We start from the raw sequence: 19845 nt of genomic DNA, 5'->3' as shown, positions 1-19845 counted from the left end.
TGTGATAGTCACCAAGCATTGAGCTGCTCATGCTACTTGCTCATGATGAAAGATTCCCTTCATTCTTTTAGTAGATACTCATACAATCCATGGTGCTCCATTTGTAATTCCTTGAAGATCACTCTTTTTTCTTTAGACTAAAACTCTAATTCCATGGTCTAAAAATTCTATGGATCTCGCCTAGTGAGTGTAGTCATTAGATATCCAGGATCATATCTGTGCATTGTATGTTGACAACATAGAAATCTTCCTTCGTATCATATCCTTCTGAATTAAGATTTAGCTAGGAGATCTTTCTAATGCATTGGATAGTGAATCCATTGGCCACTATTAGATTGAACCCCTATTACACTAAACCCTTCAAAATCCATTGTTTTGAGACCTTGCTTTGCCACTAGTCTCTCATCTATGAAATTATGGGTAGCATCAATGTCAACAAGTACGATAACCCTTTGTCCTTGTAGAATTCCATGGATGTGAAAAGGATTGTATCTTGGAGTACCTAAGAGTATAGCAAGTGCACCTCTTGAATTTTCTCCTTCCTCTTTTGATTTGTCTTCTTCAATCTCTAGTTTAAATTCTTCACTCTATGTTTCGGTTTTGTTAGATCTTGGTTCATCTTCAAACCTTACCTCAATGTATTGTACTTGTCCTTTCCCGAGACATCTATGTTTAAGTGACTAGATTGCCTTGTAGCTAAAGCATGGCTTTGTACATCTCAACTCATTCGTTGCCTCCATGTTTGGCCTTGATGGAAAATTCATGGGTTGTATCTTTTTATAGAAGGGCTTTTTGGAAGGAAAGTCTTGGTTTGAAACTTATTCTTAGTCATGGAAGTCTCTAGCACCAAAGGTTGCTTGATTGTCTCCTGTTGAGAAGGTGGTTTGAAAGCTTTGACTAGTCCCTTGAGAGACTCAGTTAACCCTTTACTGAAGAGCATAGTTGGCCTTCTCTTTGTCATATCCAACACCATTACAAACAACACCTGAAATTCTATCACATAATTTTCTACTGAACTATATTGCTTGAGCTGAGTGAATTCCTTAAAGTAAACCTTGAGGTCCATTTGATCAAACCTTTCAATTAGTAGTTTGTAGAATTCATCATATGAGTTGATCGATCTATGACCTTGAGTGATCCATCTATGGTACCACCACTCATGTGTGGTACCCTCCAAATGCAAGGAGTGGTGGTACCCTCCAAATGCAAGGTAGCAAACTTGATTGTCTCATCTTCAATCACAGGTTTGAGAGACAAATATGTGCCTAGCTCTTGTACCCATGCATCCATCAAATCCATAATAGGGAGAGAGAGTCAACTTCCCCAGAGATTGCTACACATCTCTTCAAAAAGCTCGTGGTCTAGGATCAAGTCTATGGGAGAGAGAGTCAACTTCCCTAGAGCTTGCTACACATCTCTTTGAAAAGCTCGTGGCTTAGGATAAAATCTAAGGCCATTTTGTGCCTTCTTCATGTTCATAAAATTGATGAGCGACATATCACTTCAAATCTCCTTTGGAAGAGCTCTATACTCTTCATGACAAGCCCTAATTGTTAAGCACATAAATATTTGAGAGGGGGGGTGCTAATTCCAAACTAATTCAACATTAATTACCATTAATAACTTTTCCAAGCATCACTACTGACCTCAACCCTAATTCATCATTAGCAGCATTCACTAATCTTTCCTTAACTATTAAGTAACTTATCAAATGAAGAGCATGAACGCACATTCACACAAATGAACACTAGATTTACATGGAAACCCGAAAGGGAAAAACAATGGTGTGAATAGCTGCTTGGATCTACTGCCCAAATCCAGGCTCACAAAGATATAATAATGAACTTACAATGTTCAGTAGGCACAATCTCCAAGTATGTTTGCAGGCACCCAACCTACAGGAGACACCAATCACCTAATACAAGGATCGAGCACCAACTCAGATAATGAGGGATCAACCTCAACATACAAACAAAAAGATATGTCATGCAGATCTTCAAGATTCAAACTTCAACCTTTGTCTAATCTAATTTACATCAGAACACTCACTCAGTGTGTATAGGATCTGCAACTTGATTCACACACTTCAAATCATCTCTGCTATAGACGGTTTGCACAACTTTTGCCACATTTGACACACACACATTTGGAATGAACCTAGACCAACAATATATATGCATTCCAATATTAATTACATTCATATGTGGGCCCAAAATATAATTACAATATCTGCAAGTCGGCCATAAACAAATTTCTTAATTCAATCATCATGAAACATGTAGTCGGCTAGGTCCTAAAGCCCACGTGTTACTCTAGGAGTGGGGACTAGCTATGTGTTACCTCCAGTAGGCGCATGCTAGAATCCTCTGGCACATTCATCCAAAAGATCAGCACAGTCAACTAGCTAACATTGGAACACTCTGTTAACTCTAACTCTCTGTCCACTTCACCAAATTCCCCAAAACTCTGGAATATGGTACTTCATATGTAGTTTTACTTTACTTGCAAATTGCAAGCCATGACTCTCAACTGTAGCAAAATGTGGAGCCAAACACCATGATAGTGCAACTGAGTGCACATACTATTTCCGAGCAACAAATCTCAAAAATCTACTGCAGATGATTCCAAATAACAGCACATGTGCTAGACAATTAGGAACTACTAAAACTGAAGCATAATGATAACAATAAGAGAGCTATCCAAAATAGCTGTAATGTCCCCCTCCTGGGATTTACAATAACTCAGTCCTGAGACAACAATTTCAACCTTGGTTCACTTAATAACCTTCCCTGGGATTGTTGTGTCCAAGGTCTGTTTTATCTCAGCATGGAATTTGTTGTTCACCAAAACTGGTTAACCCAAGTACACCCTCAATTGATCTATGAATTAGCCAATTTCAATCTATGAAAACTTCAGGGCTTGGACAACATAACAAGGATATGAATCCTTCTACTCTTCAGGCTCTGCAAAACCTAGGCGGGTGTACCTTTGATGCTTAAAATTAAACCCATTACACACCTATGACAGCATCAACAGAAGCAGATAGATCTCACCAGGGCTCAACAACAAGTAGGTTATTGTAGATGGGCTAGATCTACACATACAACTCAGCTATGTTTGAGCATGAGATAGATGGAACATTTCAACAGAACAAAAAACAAAAGATATTCTGATTTTGGATTTTAAAATCTCTGAGAATCCCCAAAATTGCAAGACCAGTGCCTTATCCAAGGGCAACGGAGTCATACATCAAACTGTAAATGAAAACTTCTACTGCAAATCCATTTTCATCATTAAGTATTCTTGCATTTAATGCCTTACATAAATGCATTACTAAGCTCCTTCACAAAATCATCAGATCTTGAAAATATATTCCATTATTCATGATTAATTACAGATTTAAATTCTTCCTTGAAGAATCCCTGCAAACAATCACAACAATCTCCTTGAGATGACAAATTTCAGCCTCCTTGAGGATTTAATTTGTAACAAAGAAGTATAAATTTAGAGACAATCTTGTGTGAATTTATGCATGCCTTACATACATAAGAACCTGCAACTAGAAACCTACAACAAGAAGATAAAACTCCATTACTTGAAAGAAGACATTGCCTTGTACAATCTTGAAGAAAACTTAGAATTGGTAACACAGAAATTTGGAGCATTTCTCCAAAAAATCTGGAACCCTTACAAGTGAGAAGAATTGAGAATATGAAGAAGAGGGAAGAGACTAGATTTCATCAGAAATTGCTAAGTGTCCTATATCCTCAACTGAAAATTTTCCTTGCAACATGCCCGCGGAAATTGCTCTCAAAATATTTGATATTTGTTGAAACTGATTGCAGAAACAAATTCCCCGTTCCGAGAGCTTTCCAACAATATATAATATGTCTATATTTGGGCAAAAATTAACCCTCAGGCAAATTAATCACTCATGCGGATTCATCATTTAAATTTTTGGATTTCTACTATAGTCGGAACTATATTAATTAACTTTGATTTTTGCCTGATTTTCAACCGGCGTCCTGCCACGTGGCACCCTGTGATTCGCTCGTGAGTCTTATTGGTACGACACCTCACTGCCACCTCATCGGGACCCGCCAGCTCACCAACCACTCGGACTTGCCAACTCACTTGTCGCTGGTTCGCGAAGGGTAATGGTCGAGCACCTTTGCTTTGCGACACAACAACCACCATCCGATCGCCTCAAACTTGCTTGATCTTTAATCTGCCCTTTTCTGCAGGTGGCTTGTCGCTGGTTCGCGAAGGGTAACTTTCGTGCACCTTCGCATAGCGACACAATGACAACTGTTGATCGTCCTCGAACCTCGTTAACTCGTCCTCTTACTGCAAAACTCGCTTACCTCGAGAATCGTGCACGCGTGGGGTCCACTTGGCAGCTGAGCTTCCACTTTGCTGCCTCGGGATTCGTGCACGCATGCGTGGGGTCCACTGGGCGCCAAGCTTGCACTTGTATCAAAAGCCTCAAGGCTTTGACACTATGGATGCGTATGAGTTTGCATTTAAATATATAAACTTTCCTGCTCACCACCAATGTGGGATTAATGGCTTTGCCTGGCATGCATTTTCTGAAGGTTTTTATTGTTCAACGCTTTGCACGCTGCCATTGCTATTTACTTTATGTTTGCACAGTAGGGAGGATGTTGGCAAAGTTGTGGAATTTGGCTTACACCTGCCAATGCATTTGATTGAGAGTTTTACCCATGCCTCTTCAACCACGCCACACTTCATGTAGGAAGGATGTTGGCAAGGGGCGTGGGATTTGCTTTACACCTGCCAAATGCAATTTGCTTTAAAATTTCTTTAGCTCCTCCAAACACCACGCAGAGGAGGGAGCTGGTGATACACCTGCTAATCGCATTTGCAAAAAAGTTTATTTGGCCTTTTCATACCATGTTATGCGCTCTCCATACACCACGCATAGCAAGGAATTTACCTTACACCAGCCAATGCATTTTGCTTGAATTTTTAAAGCTTGTTCATGCCACGTAGATGACATTGAGTTTAAACCTGCTAATTGCAATTTACTTTGAGATTTATTTAAAACCTTTTCCTCAGCCCTTTTCAACACACCAATCCACGACAGGGAGGATGCAAGCAAGGCTGGAATGTTTGGAACTACACCCGCCAGCATATTTGCTGGAGTTTCTTCCATCGCCCTCCATTTCACCTGGCACGCAGGGGAGAGATGATAGCAAGGGTCGTGGGTTTGGGCTTTCCACCTACCAAGTGCATTTGCTTCAAAAACTTCCATTTCCCTCCATCTCACGGCAGGGGGACTGGCAAAAGTCGGTGGATTGGCATTTACATCTGCCAATTTCATTAGCCTGAAATTTCTATGGTCTTCTTATCCATACCATGAAGGGCATGTTAACTCTGCACCTACCATTTGCCTTTGCTGAAAGGTTTTAAATGCCTCCTTACTACCACGCCACTCACAGAGTTTGTTTTCAAACTTACCAATTGCATTTACTTGGAAGTTTCTGAGGCCCTCCAAACACCATACCACGCACCACCAGGAGGATTGGGCACTATGCTTGCCAGTAGCATTTACATGAAAGTTTCTAAAGTCTTCTCTACAATTCCATCAGCTTGCACTGGCTTTGGCATTTCACATGCCAATTGCATTATAAAATATATTTGGCTTAATAAAACCAAACATTCCTGCCTTCAACTAATAATGGCTTACACATTAGCATTTCAGCTATATGTCCATCAATCCATATACGACAAATAAAATGAAGTCGCCTCTCACTGTCCCACTGGCAAAGAAATCTTTCTCTGATTTGTCCAGCCATACCAACCAAAACATAAAGGATCATGATGTAGACCACTCTGGCACTGATATGCATTAGCATGCATGAAGAACACTTTGCCTTTAAAATTAACACTGCAAGGGCATGAGCCAGACCAGGCCCCTAAGTGGGTTCGGCTAAAAAACATTTTTCGTTTTCGTTCAACTGACCCTTGAAATGCCTCAGGCACCTTGAACATGCCTGTGGAGTTGATCGGCACAATTTTCTGATCACTGAACTGAGTTTTGCATCTCACTGGCAACTGTGCCACATTTTCGCATTTAAACCCAAAGATGCAATTTTAAAACTGGTCAAAACACCTTTCTGGACTTCACAAACTGATAGGCGTACTGTCTGATATATAAGCATTCACTCTGCCAAACCATTTCTCAAGACGAACCCCGGGTGAAGAGATATTAACGGTCAAAGATGACCAAATGGCTCTGTCAGCACTATGAACCTGATAAAATCAATGCGTAGAGACCTCAAAATGCCTTTCTTAAAAATATCAAACGATCTTCGTAGACCCCCAAATCTGGGGCATAGATACTTTGAAGTACAAGGAAGACCGTGGAATGTTTAGTTCGACCGGGAAGCCAATAGGGTGCAAATAGTGTGCTCATGAAAATGACAACTTTAACAGATGCAAACATGAAAGTGCAGAAAACTCAATGAAGTGGCTCAAGAAATCATCTTGGAAAACTGATCAAACGGATTGGCAGGAGCTTCAAACTGGAAACATAGCTAGTCTTTTATACTTGCAGTAGCCCAGAATAAACATCTTGACATGACATTCACTGGGGCAACTTTTACACGTGTGCAAAGTGGTGCTCTGACTAGCTGTTGAAATAGGGACTTATGCAGATAATACAAATTGCAAACGGATTGGGCATACCAAACTGAGCAAATGGATTCACAAGGACTTGAAATTTGGCATGTGGACTCACCTATATGCATACAATTCAATGCACTTTGAATTTCAATATGACGATCAACTGGGCAAAAGTTATAGATGCTCAAAGTAGGTTATTTAATAAAATCTGCATTTGCACCTATGATGGACTTTCAACTCACCCTTTGAAATGGGTACTTGATAAATTGATCCAAACTGAATTCTGAAAGTTGCAAAACACTTCATAGGCCAAATGAAAGGTGTACAACAAGTTTCCAAAGCTTTACCTCTTGATAATCGACTGGCTCCATTTTACCCTCTTTCAAACTAGGCCACTCTGGTTGATGAGTTTTCGAAATAGGCCTCTCAAATTCAATCAAATTTATGAGTCCCAACAGAATCCTTCTTTTCAAGTCTAATAATATATTCATAATGGTGCTCAGAGTCTAAATAAATCTGCTAAAGCCTGAACATGAAATGTTCAGAACTTTTCATATGTATCTGATATAAATTCTTTTCTCAGCATATACTTTCTCCTTCTGAATTATTTTCTTCAGCAATTACATATCACACTTGGTGTATTCCTTTGATCTGTCTTTCTTTTTAAGCTCCACACACAACACCCTTATGTCTAAAATAATTTCCTTTCTCCGTGTGAGACCTCTGATATATCTGCTTTAATTGTATTCACACCACACGTACTACATTCTTCACATTATTATTCATACCACATCTGCATACTCCACACTTTAATATATATATATAGTTTTTACTTCTATACACCGCACATATTTCTCACACTGCTTCACCCAGATATTTTCTGTCTGAATTATATTCTCCGAATTACTCTCCCTCTATCTCACATCTGATCAATCTTCTTCTTATATCTCCTTATCTTGAAGAGACATTTTCCTTTACCAAATAGTCACAACTTATCAACCAATTCACAACACTTCTTCATATTAGTTAATAATTTACTTATCTTAACATATTGCATCCCTCATTATTTCAAATTCTTGTTAATAATTAAATCGTACCATTCTAGCAATAATTATGTATTCCTTTAATGCTTACTCTTTTTAAACTGAAGCATGATATACTTCAAACACACCCTTCTGACTATCGCATATCTTCGTAACAAAACATTCATTTGGTTTAATCTATGCCTTGAGATGAGACAAGGATTAATTGCTATTTCTTTTAAAAAATCGCTGCCATGTTCTTTGTATTTGACTTTGATTAATTTGCACCTCCTCAAGATTAATCATTATCTTTCGAACGATCATTTATTTAGTTATTTAACAAGATATGAATCGGTGCTTGTTTTGATTTTTCTGTTTAAGACTGAACCTTAGACTTTGTCTTGATTTTATTAAATTGTCCTTGTAATTATCGCTGCTCTATAAGAAATCATGGTTATTGCAATCTAGTAAAAATTGTTGCCTTGTCAGTCTCTTACGTAGGACTACGTATTGTCTTTTATAGAGGACTCTAACATTAAGAGGTGGGCCCCATAAATTTGTCTTTTAGGGGGAATAAGGAATTACGCCAAAAAGAATTAAAGAGTTATTCATTAACATGACAGTAATAACAATCTTTCGGATGCCCTAACATCAACGATAGTATATGTAATGTCCCCAAATTAGAGATACCCATTTTCTGCCCTAATTGAAGTGGGATATGGGTTAGAGATACCTGTTACTTTGACTGAAACCCTGCAAGTAAATTAGAAAAATATACAATTATCATATTTAATTAAATAGATCTACTAATTTGGAAACACCAATCATACATTTGTAAGACATAGTCCTAATTACAAGATTAAATTATGCTTGAGAGTTCAATCATAGAGGGCATAGAAGAGGGTGACTAGATAGGGTGCCATAGAGACCCTCTACCCTAGGCCCAAGGGTGGATCTTATTCCCCCTTGGCCTCATGTGGCCCATACCATATGAGGTGGAATGCCTACTGAGGTATCCTATCACCATTTTCCTTAACCTTGTCACCCCTATCCTATGTTTCATGATTAACACATTCATTCACCATGATAGAGAGCATGAGGGCCATCACAATAGGGTGCCTAGGAAGTCTATCCTTCATAGGCCCAAAGGCAGGACCCTCTATACCCCTTTGGCCTCATGGGACTCCCTGGTCTTATACCATGAGATGGCGTGCCTAGAAGGTAACCCCAACACCGTTCCCCTACTTGTAATCTTCCCTCTCTCTATCATGGCTGGAGATACTCAGAAAATATGAAGGAATACAGTAACACACAATTAACTGCAGAATGTTATTAAATCAGACTGGTATCTATCAGAGTATGTATAATCAATTATGACAGCTGTATATTAATAATAATAACAAATAGGCAGAAATATAAATACACAGTCATGGTGCCCAATATGTATGCATAGAGAACTCACACCACACTGTTATAGTTAATTTCTCTGCTGTATACTTCATGCCTTATCCAATATATCCAGAGTCAGATCGATTAAATGAATTCCTTTAATTGTATGATTTGAGGCTAAGTCACCAGGTTCGGCCGAATTTCATCCTTGAAGTTCGAAATTCGCCGAACAAAAAATAAAATAAATCATTGAAATTCGAATTTAATTTAATTTTTATTTTTTATTTTTTTTTATTAATTTTTGGCCTTCTTCTTCTGTTAATATTTTTTAAACACATCTTCAGTCTGTCGTGAGCCGCGGCCTGCAGGAGAAGTAGTCGCGGACCTGTGATAGTCGCAGCCTGCAGGAGAAGTTCGCCTGCAATTTTTGCCTGCCGTTTTTGCTGCCGTTCGTGCCCTAGCATATGTTTCCTATGGTTTATATTTTATAAATATGTCATCTTTTTGTAACGATTTCAAATCTATTTATCAATGTTAAACTATTTAGGCAATTTTATAGATATATTACATATATTTATTAAAACAATTTAAAAATTACATATGGCGAATTTAATTCGAATTTTATACATTTCGAATTTTTCCCTCATCGAACTTCATTCGAATTTCAAAGTTGTCGAACTTCGAATTCGAATTCGAACCTGGTGACTTAGATTTGAGGTATTGGTGAGTGATAATGTAATGGCATGCTGGTTTGATATATTGGAGAATGGTGATTGAATGAATGCTGATCCGATAGAATGATTTGTTGATTGATTATTTTCTTGATTGGAATGATGATTGATAAGTGATCCTTGAATGATTTGGAATGATCTATTTTATTCTTCATTGGTGAAAGGGTCACGACCTTTCATAAGACTAGTTACCACCCTTCATTAGAATTGAGTCACCACGCTTCATTGTTACCTTTGAGAATAATAAATCATTCCCCACGTTGATCTCCCTTGGATGTCCTTCTCAAACGAAACCTTCTCCACTTCATAACTTCCAATGTGAGAGAGAGTCACACATCTTCATCATGTCTGCCCTTTGTAAGGTTCACAATCTTTCATAATTATCACTCTTGAAAAGAGTCACAACCTTTCATATGTATCACCCTTCAAAGGAGTCACAACCCTTCATCATTTCCGCCCTTTGAGAGAGTCATTTCTTCATTTCCTTCACATTCCTTCTTCCATTTATCTTTCCTTAATTCCTATGCTCCACTCTTTTTTTCCTTCCCCCTTATCCTTTTCTTTGATGAATTCTTCCTCCTTTTATATATCATGTTTGAGGGAGTCATAACTCTTCAAGGCGTGCCTCTTGTCCTTTCATTAAACTTAGTTAACTTGTAATTATATTATATTATAATTATTTATTTATTTATATTTATATTTTAATTTTATTATTATTATTTATTATTAAATCCTATTTCAGAAAAGGGACATTACAGTATTGACTACACCTTTGACATCAATGACAACACTATGCTTTGCTCAACAATGTCATCAATTAGTGAGTTTTGAGCTTAGTTTTTTGGAACCTCTACCTCGCTTTTAAGAAAGGTAGGTTGGGTATGTCTTGCAGTGAAACAAGGATATTCTTTTGGTTGTTGCTTTGAGTAGCATTAGGATTATTAGCTCTAGAGGTGCTTCCTTCACCAACCTGACGTCTAGGCACATTCATATTATTATCTCTCTTTTGAAGCAATTGTGCCATCATATCAAGCATCAAATCAAACTTCCTTTTGGCTTGAACACTAGGGTTGTCATCCATATTCATTTTCCTTGCCCTTTTTGACATACTATTTGCTTTGCAACAGATTTTAATGGAGGAAAATTTGTCTCTAGATTCTCTGCAAACTGACTTTGTTTTTTGATTTCTCTTGGATGATATCTGGTTACTTTGTCACTGTAATGCACCAAAAACTCAACATGCGAAGTTTAATTATGGAAACATATGTTGGCAAGATCACCAACTTTGGTACCACTATAATGTCCCCTGCCAAAACACTTATGCAAATCCAATTTTTAACCTTCTACAATCACTCATTACTTGGGGCAATAATATTGGAGTCTTAATATATAAATAAGATCTTAAATAACTCATTAATTCATTGTTTACACATTATCATTGTCATCAGATTCTAATCAACAAACAACAATTATTAGACATAACTCATGATTTTCCAAATAATGGCATTAAAGACTGAATTACTTTCAAGTAGTTTGCAACTTTGGCAACTATAATGGCATTAAACTCTCATATACATACTCATGGAAACAACAAATTGAACCAATACAATCCTACTGAAATTTGCGATCAATGAAGCTCCAATGCGACCTCTGAATTGAGACCACTCTCTAGCCAAAGGCGTTTTGTCCTTTAACTGACAAAATCAAAGGGGTTTTGTCCTCTGATCTTCATGCTCGAACACAAGTGCTCAATCTATGTTTGGATAGGTGTTTGTGTAAAGTGATAGATGATCCTTCCTGAATGAATGCATTCACCCTTTTATATCCATCACAACAATAACATGTTGTCCACAAGGTGAATCTGCATATTCCAATTTGAACAATGATCATAGATGGCAATGATTCCACCTTTGAAACTTGTGGTGCCAAAATTGACAATTAAATGACATTATGGCACGTGCTGGGGAGTTAGAAAGAGAATAGAATCAAAGGTGGAAATGTCAGGGTTTAGGGTTGGAAATACCACAAGATTCATACCACAATTTGGGGCATCAGGGTCAAGCTGTAAGCATGGCGGTAAGGACAGGTCCGAAAATCCAACATACAAAGGAAAGAGCAGGGGAAGGATGGAAGGCATGACATGATGAAGTAATCTTAAACTCTGATAGAAAGAGAGGAAAAACATGGTTGGAAGGGAAAACATGCTCAGAAGGGGAACTCTGACAACTAACACAAACTTAGAAGAATGGACCATGTGAAGACTCATTGGAAAAGAAGGTGAAGAATTTAACAACAAATTAGGACTGGTGGGAAATACAATAAACAAATAATAGACCTAATTTTACAAACTTAAATTAATTGAAAACGGGACATGGCATTAGCCTCTTGAAACCAGTAGATATTATGTTCTTTAACGATGGGATTATAACTTAATTACACTTCTTATCCTTCATAAAACACTTATTGGTGCAGAATATCACCCCTAAATGTCCTTGCCTGGTGATTTTTTCTTATAGACAATAAATTATTAGTCATCCTAAAAATGTTCAAAACATCTTGAAATGTAATTTTCTTACTTTCTGTCTCATTGATCTGAAATTTTGACTTCATTACATAATGTTTCATGCCATCTCTAGGAATTACATTTTTGGACTGACTATTATTTGCAAGAAAAGATACTCTTCCTGTCAGACAAGTGCATACTGCATCAGAATTACAGTGTTCTAATGGATGGGGCAAGTTGTCAATCCTGAATCAATTAGATAGAATTGATACCCATTATTTGTGTAATTTAGATCTAATGAAGTGTCCTTCGGTGCAACAATTTCAAAAGAGTAACAATTCCAATGGAACATAGATGCATGTGAGCATGTGTGAAGACCTGTAGAAATATAGAGACAAACCCATGCATGGTGTATTTATACGCTTTTCTGTGGAATTTATTACATGCTTAGACATAAGTGCATATGCTTATGGGAATGCAGATTGTGACATAAGATGAGGAGGGAGGATTAAGGCTTAATGCAGAAGCATTAAAAAAGTACTCTTTATAACTTACATAGGAACCTTACTGCCTTGGATTAGCCTTCTCTACCAAAAGAATGCTGGGTGATTTTTGAAAGCATTCATTCTTTTTAAAAACAAAAATAGATCGGACAACCTCTTTTGAAGACTGGAGAGGGTACTCAAACACTGCCTGAAGGACTACAAGCAGATATTGTCTTACAGCTGTATATATTTATTGTCACCTCTTTTAAGTGATTCTTTACAAGATAGAAGATTTGATTAGGCTTTTCTTAATTTCTGATTTTGCATTACATGGATGGTCGCATGAAGTTTGTACCATAAATCTCTTATTTTTTTCTTTTTTATCTTCTCTATGTAAATATTTTTGTTGCAGGTAAGACTTGCCCTTACTATGGCACTAATTTTTTCTGTGCAGGATCATGTGCCGAAAATTAGGAACCAGTATATTGTTTATGAAGATGCCTTCTTTAGAAAACTCAAGGGTAATATTTATTCTGCCTACATGATTTAAGCACCCGAACTATTCCCTTCTAGATCTTGTATGGACTTATTTTCGTGAATAATACGTGTCTGGAACCTGCAACATGATTCTTGAATTTCATTTTAATTGGCTACTTTTTGCAGAGGGCTTGTTTATTGCTCGTGAGAACCCAACAACAACATTTTCTGTAGCAGCTGGCCTTGGTCTCCTCCTTATGAGAAGTATGCCATTGATTGGGAAATGGAAATTTGCAAATGAGTTTTTAATTGTATTTGTAAATTTGTTCTTGCATATTTTTGTGCCATGTTATTGTATTGCATAGAGACCTAGACTATTGCAATGGGAAATACCAACTAAATATTCTGGATCTACTGGGAAGCGATTGGACACTATCTTTTGCTTGATTTTGCCCCTAATCATGGCATAATGTACCACTTACTTAAGATATGTGATAGACTGTGCTGACAAGTTTGACTCAAGTAGGAGGATAAATAGGATCTCATGTCATAGTGTTGATTCGCAATACTATTCTTTTATAGTAGCTTCCTTTCTTTCTGCCCAAGTGCTTTGACATTTGCTATGACTAACTGAATGGAATAAATTATCGCTGGGAAAATGCCATCTTTTGACTTTGCCTTTACAGTTTGAAAGATGGTCCTACTATGCTGATATTGAGCAAAATTGTGATACATGTGTACTTTCTGGATATTTTACATTTCTTTTAATATGTTCATAAAGCAGTGATGTCTAACATGCTATTTACTTGCAGGTCCAAGAAGATTTTTATTTCGACATACTATTGGTCGATTCCAAAGTGAAGAAGTAGGTTACTTTCTTATTAACTTTTAAATATAATATGGTTACTAGGAGAGTTCATTTACTGCAAATTTCTGAATGCAGTTTGGGCTCAGGGTTCTTTCTTCCCTTTTCTGTTGTAAGATTGTAGAATTCTTCTTTTGCTGGATTTCTGATTGAATATGCAGAATTGGTACTAAACTATCATTTTAGGATAGGAATATCAGATTGGAACTTGTGCGTATGATAGCTTCAGGTAATACATTGTTTGATTTAGATCTCTTACGAGTTAGATCTCTTACGAGAGAGTGATCTCCTTGAAAATTTTGATCGAACTTGTGAAATGTGATGAGGTTTGTATGGTTTAAACAAAATCTATGGGTTTGGGTATAGGTTTGTGTGTGTGTCTAGAGAGAGAGAGAGAGAGATAATGTGCGTGTGTGGGTATGTGTGTCTGTCTGTTCGTGTGTGTGTGCGTGCGTGTGTGCTCGTGTGTACATGTACGTTTGTGTGCTTTAAAAAATAAATACCTCATAATTTGCAAAATTGAAAATACTCATAAATTCATAATTTAGTGATTTGTCAAATGTACACATAGAATGTTATAATGCCACTTCCACTTGCCATGTAATATACAAGCTACCTCATCTAAAGATATTTTCTAGCTAGTTGTGCGACAATAACATCTAAGTCAACACACTTAAGAGTTAGATCCCAATTTCTCATCACCCTCTCACTGTAATGAAGTTTATCACATGATAAGAGATCCTAATAACTAGAGGAGGTCTATGAATGGGGACCCCAAAGGGGTTGGGGGAATGGGGGTTTGAGGGCAATGCTTCCAATGGGCTTGAGGGGTAGTGCCCCTCATAGGGTTTTGGGGGCAATGCCCCAAGTAGGGTCAAGGACTAACACCTCTTGTGGGGGTTTGGGGGCAACGCCCCTAGCAGGGTTGAGGGGCAACACCTCTCGCAGGGTTTGGGGGCAGCACCCCCACCACCAAACCCAAATCAAGGCCTTTTAAACCACACAAACCTTCACGATGCACTCCATGTTCACAATTTTATTACTTAAAGGTGAAATTATAGATACAAGCACTTATTTGCTTATAAGAAATGTTTTAAAAAAATAACTTCTATTCTATTTTTTTTTGGGCAGCCCTTGGGTTCGCCCAGGGTTCCTCACGGGCACCTTGAGTTCTTGAGAGGGACCGTTAGTGAATCTAGTGGAGAACCAGCCCAAGACTCAGACCCAAACTTACCCAAATGGGTACAAAGGGATTTTTAGAGGAACTCGATAACCTTTACTATATATTTCTATGATGTAAATAAATCTCTCTTAAAGGAGATTCTAGAGAAGGACATTTATAGTAGTTTCTAGACTGTTGAATTCCAAAATTTTAATTAATTTAAGAGTGCTCCTAATTAATAGGTCCAATGATGTAGAGGGAACCCACTAAAAGGAAACCTGCTCCTTGCAGCCACACACACGATCACTTGTGGCCACTAGATAAATTAGGAATGACATGAACATGCAGCCATTACCAGGATCAACTCAAATGGAGCCATAACAACAAACACTATGTTTATTAATCAAATTCAGGTTACCTATTTGCCTCATAGGCACATAGTCCATCAACAAGGACTTGCAATCCTCTTCTTGACCTCACATGCAAACATAAACAAGCCTTCTACATAACCATGGAAGAGAATACCTTTGTCCTTCCCTACATATCCTCCATAATCACATTCTCACATACTACCTTCATTCATTTATCTCTCCATCTCACATCTCTCTAAGGAGGACGTTATTATGTAAATTTTCTCTACACTCCCTGGCCTTCCCCCTCTTCACCTTTCTCACTTCTCACACTAGATATTTATGTATATTTCAGATTTGAATGTGGACCAAGGGAATACCTCGTGGCCCATGCTGATACCACTAGCTTGAACAAAATTTAATCCCATCCTTTAATGTTGTTGCAATCCTTTGCAAAAATGAGACATAAGATATGGCATGTGGCCTAGCAGTAAGATCCAAGTAATGGGGGCATAAGGATAATGTCTTAAATTAGAAAGAGTGGTCACTACTCACAACCCTATGTGAACTTTGTTAGCTAACATGTTTGAACTGCCTTCAAAAGAATTCACATCAATCATCATAATCTACCAATGTTCATTCTTGATTGCCAATGATTTTGTTTGTATCTGCTTGTAACAATCATTGTGGAACTGGTTAGAGCTTGGATTTGCTGGCATAAAATTTTGCAAAATTTGGTTAAGTCCTTGCCTCTTTGATGCTCTCACCCTGTTTGTCCATTGTAGATAACCGATTTGAGAAATGTCTAATGTGTACTCCTCCCTTTGTCAATTTTGGCCTAAGTGTGCTTTTTATCCTTTCCCATGCCCCTCTCATGTTGTTAATTTGCCAAAACTCCTAAAAGTTGTAAGTTTGAGTGCTTCATTGTCTAAGTGTTGGTTTCAGAGGTTCAAGAACCTCTTAACCCTTCAACTAGATTTAAAAAGTGCTCAAGTTTCTTAACATGGAAGTGAGATTCGTTCTAAGGCATGTGTTGGAGGTTTTAGAGTCTTTCCTTTCTCATGTCCTCCTCATGTGGTTGATTTGCCAAAATTCTTAAAAGTTTCTGAGTTTGAGTGCTTCATTATCTAAGCGTTGGTTTCAAAGGTTCAAGAACCTCTTGAACCTTTGATCAAGTTCAAAAATTGCTCAAACTTCTGACATGAAAGTTAGAATTGTTCTAAGGCATGTGTCAGCAGTTTCAGAGTTTCAAGAAGCTCTTGAACCCTTGAAAAAATCTGACAAAAAATAAAAAAATGCCAAAGGATGGGAGTGTGTTGCCAAGTTCAAAACTTGTTGAGCTCATTGATAGGCTCAAGGAGTGAAAGCTTTGACATGTGAGAGAAAGAATAGGGCTTAAGTTAAAGGTTATTGGTGGGCTCACCATTTTTTAACCCACCGATAAGGTTCACAATTTTGAATTTTGTTAAAGCCTTGACAAAGGAAAGAAGTCTAAGTTAAAGGTTGTTTGCAAGTTCGTGAAGTGTTGAACTCACCACCATAGTTTAAAAGAAGGCCAAAGCGCTAATAAAAAGAGCATTCTTGAAATTGTCATTATGGTTCAATATCTTCCAAAAGCTTTAACAAGTAAGAGCGATTAAGGCATTGACATGGAAGGAAGAGTGGTTGATATGTTCAAGGACTCTCAAACTCGTTGACAAAGTTCAAAAGATGACCATGGCTTTGACAAAGGTAATGAAGCAAAGAACAAGAATGAAAGTGCAAAGAGAAATGAAGATGATGTGGGTGGGTCCAAAGGTTCTTGAACTTTTCAAACCGTCGACCAATTTCAAGGTGTGTATCTCACCTTCGACCCCTACCCTTGTGTTTCTCCCATTGGTGTGAAACTTTGGGAGGTCTTACCTTTGACTCTTGCCCTTGTGTTTTTTCCCCTTGGTGTGAAACTTTGGGGGGAACTAGAATCAAGGGACCAAGTCATGAGGTCTACATTGCTCTCAATGCCTTCATCCTTTATTCTTTCTCTAACTTGTTTCCCAATCCATTGATCTTTTCCCATGAGTTGGAGTTCCTACAAACATCGAAACTCTGACTCTTGCTTCATTTCTCCTTCGAAGTTTGAAAGTTTGGTTGGACTCTAGACTTTGGCACTAATTCCTGTGATGTCCCCATCCTAGTTAGGACTTTAGAGTTGATGAGTTAGCTTATTTCTTGGAACCTCGTAGGCTAACAAGGTATGGACAGAGGGTCATGGAGACATTGGAAGGAGGATGATGTTCTTCAGTTCAGTGTTGGGTCCAGTTCAGGCTTCGTTTGAGTAGTTTCTGACTCCGATTGAGGGATTTGCTATTTATAGCATTTTGGCTATTTTTAGATGGGAAGTTGGCTATTTTTAGACACGCCCCTGGTCACATGGGTTTTGTGAGCTTTATCTCCAGCTTCTGACGGTTCATCTTTTGGAGTCATATTGGGAGAGAGATTGATTTTTCAGTGGATTACAGGTTATATTTAATTAATGATGTTTATTATAAAGTCACATTGACTTTTTCATAAAATATTTCACTTAAATTTATTTAAGTGACTTTTTAATTTTCTCTATAGATGGGCGCCCATATTGAAAAGTGTTTTAACACTTATTAATTATCCCTAAAAGCAACCCTAAATGGCAAATCATGGGTTTTGCATAAAGCCGTCCCTTTTTGAGAAATCAAATTCATTATTGTTGAAAACTTGATATCTCATTTCTCTTTGGGTTTTGGAGCTTGAGGGTTTCAGATTGGATTCTTCATTGGAGAACATCCATTCTTCAGTGCATGGTAACAGTGAGACTATGAAAGACTAGTTAAATTGTTGCAGCTGTGGTTGGCTTCATTTAGAAGTCAAATTGGTGATTATTGCAGGCAGATCTGACTTCTTTAGGCAGATCGGTGATAGGGTTTAATTCTTTGTTATTGCTGTTCCTTGTGAGTTTGGGCGTCTCTTTTCCAAGACTCACAATTTGCTCATCTTGGCGCCATCTTTCATGCTGTTTGGGCGTCTAGTTTCTTAATAAGAGCAATTCTGAATTGTTTCCAGAATAAAAAAATCAGAACTTTGTAAGTTGCTGATTGAATCTTTTTAAATTTAATAAATTGGCTAAGGACCTACGGGTATGCTTCTAAATTCTCCAATTTATTGTTCAGTTGATTAACTTCATGTATTCTTTTAATATGTGTTGAAAATTAAAGAAACCCCTTTTGCAACTTCTGTCTATTTCTGAAAGACCATCTCTAATAATCAAAAACACAAAAAGAATAATAAATTACAGCAGATTGAAGAATTGAACCAGGAAGGGTTCATCATAGTGGTATCAGAGCTCTGATCCTGCCATCTTGGAGGATTAGGGGATTTTATATGCATCACCTATAGTTTGGGCATCACAGGTTTTATACCCACAGGAGATTCGGTTTATAGGGAAACCAATTTCAATTTGGTCAGAACCGAATTGAAAATATGGGTGACAGGAATGAAGAAGCCACCAGAAACACTACATAGAATGATGACAACGAGGCAAGGGAGGTCATGAGAGGTATAGCATCTGGACAACAACAGGTAGCAACAGTGTTGCAACAACTGACTACTGCCATACAACAACTTTGAATACCTAAAGGTAATGATCAAAATCAAGAAGAGAATGGCAGTATTTGCTGGTCACTCCAGAGCATGTGTGACTAACACACGCACATATGATAGACCCACACGCCCCACTTTTGTCAGAGCTGGACTTGAAGATGAGGTTGATTCCGAAGCTGGAGATGATGTGTTTTTTGGTGATAATATCATGGCAATGTATGATGAGTGGGATAGGTTACCACAGAGAGTTAAGGATCACCTTAACTTTGACAGGTATATTAGTCAGAAGAGAGATCATAACAAGAATTGGAATAATCAAAAACCTTGGAACAAAACTAATGATCTCAAATTCGCAATCAACAAGCTCATACTTTCTACTTTTGATGGCAGCGGTAGAGTTATAGCCAGAGCTTGGATTAGCAAGTTGGATACCTTCTTGACCCTACGTCCTATGTCAGAATAAGATGCTATTAAGTTTGCAGCTTTGCATTTGGATGGGGTAGCCCATGATTGGTGGCACCGTGGGATGGTGACTTTGCATCATGAACTTATTACTACATACCAAGAATTCACTGATAGATTGGTTGAGTGTTTTGATAAAAAA

General features: G+C 37.8%; 1 protein-coding gene across 2 annotated transcripts in view; it reads left to right on the top strand.

The window, feature by feature from the left end:
* The window catches only part of LOC131066494 (RGS1-HXK1-interacting protein 1), a 141061-nt gene that overhangs the window by 42551 nt on the left and 78665 nt on the right, over nt 1-19845 (top strand). For both annotated transcript variants that reach the window (XM_058001265.2, XM_058001264.2), the window contains exons 2-4: nt 13233-13299; nt 13442-13519; nt 14068-14120. In XM_058001265.2, coding sequence (XP_057857248.2) covers nt 13233-13299; nt 13442-13519; nt 14068-14120 — 198 coding nt within the window. The remainder of the gene's footprint in view (nt 1-13232; nt 13300-13441; nt 13520-14067; nt 14121-19845) is intronic.

Source organism: Cryptomeria japonica, chromosome 8, assembly GCF_030272615.1.
Source record: "Cryptomeria japonica chromosome 8, Sugi_1.0, whole genome shotgun sequence".
Lineage (NCBI taxonomy): Eukaryota > Viridiplantae > Streptophyta > Pinopsida > Cupressales > Cupressaceae > Cryptomeria > Cryptomeria japonica.
Note: the sequence above shows the minus strand (reverse complement) of the source record. Positions and strands in the feature narration are given on the sequence as shown.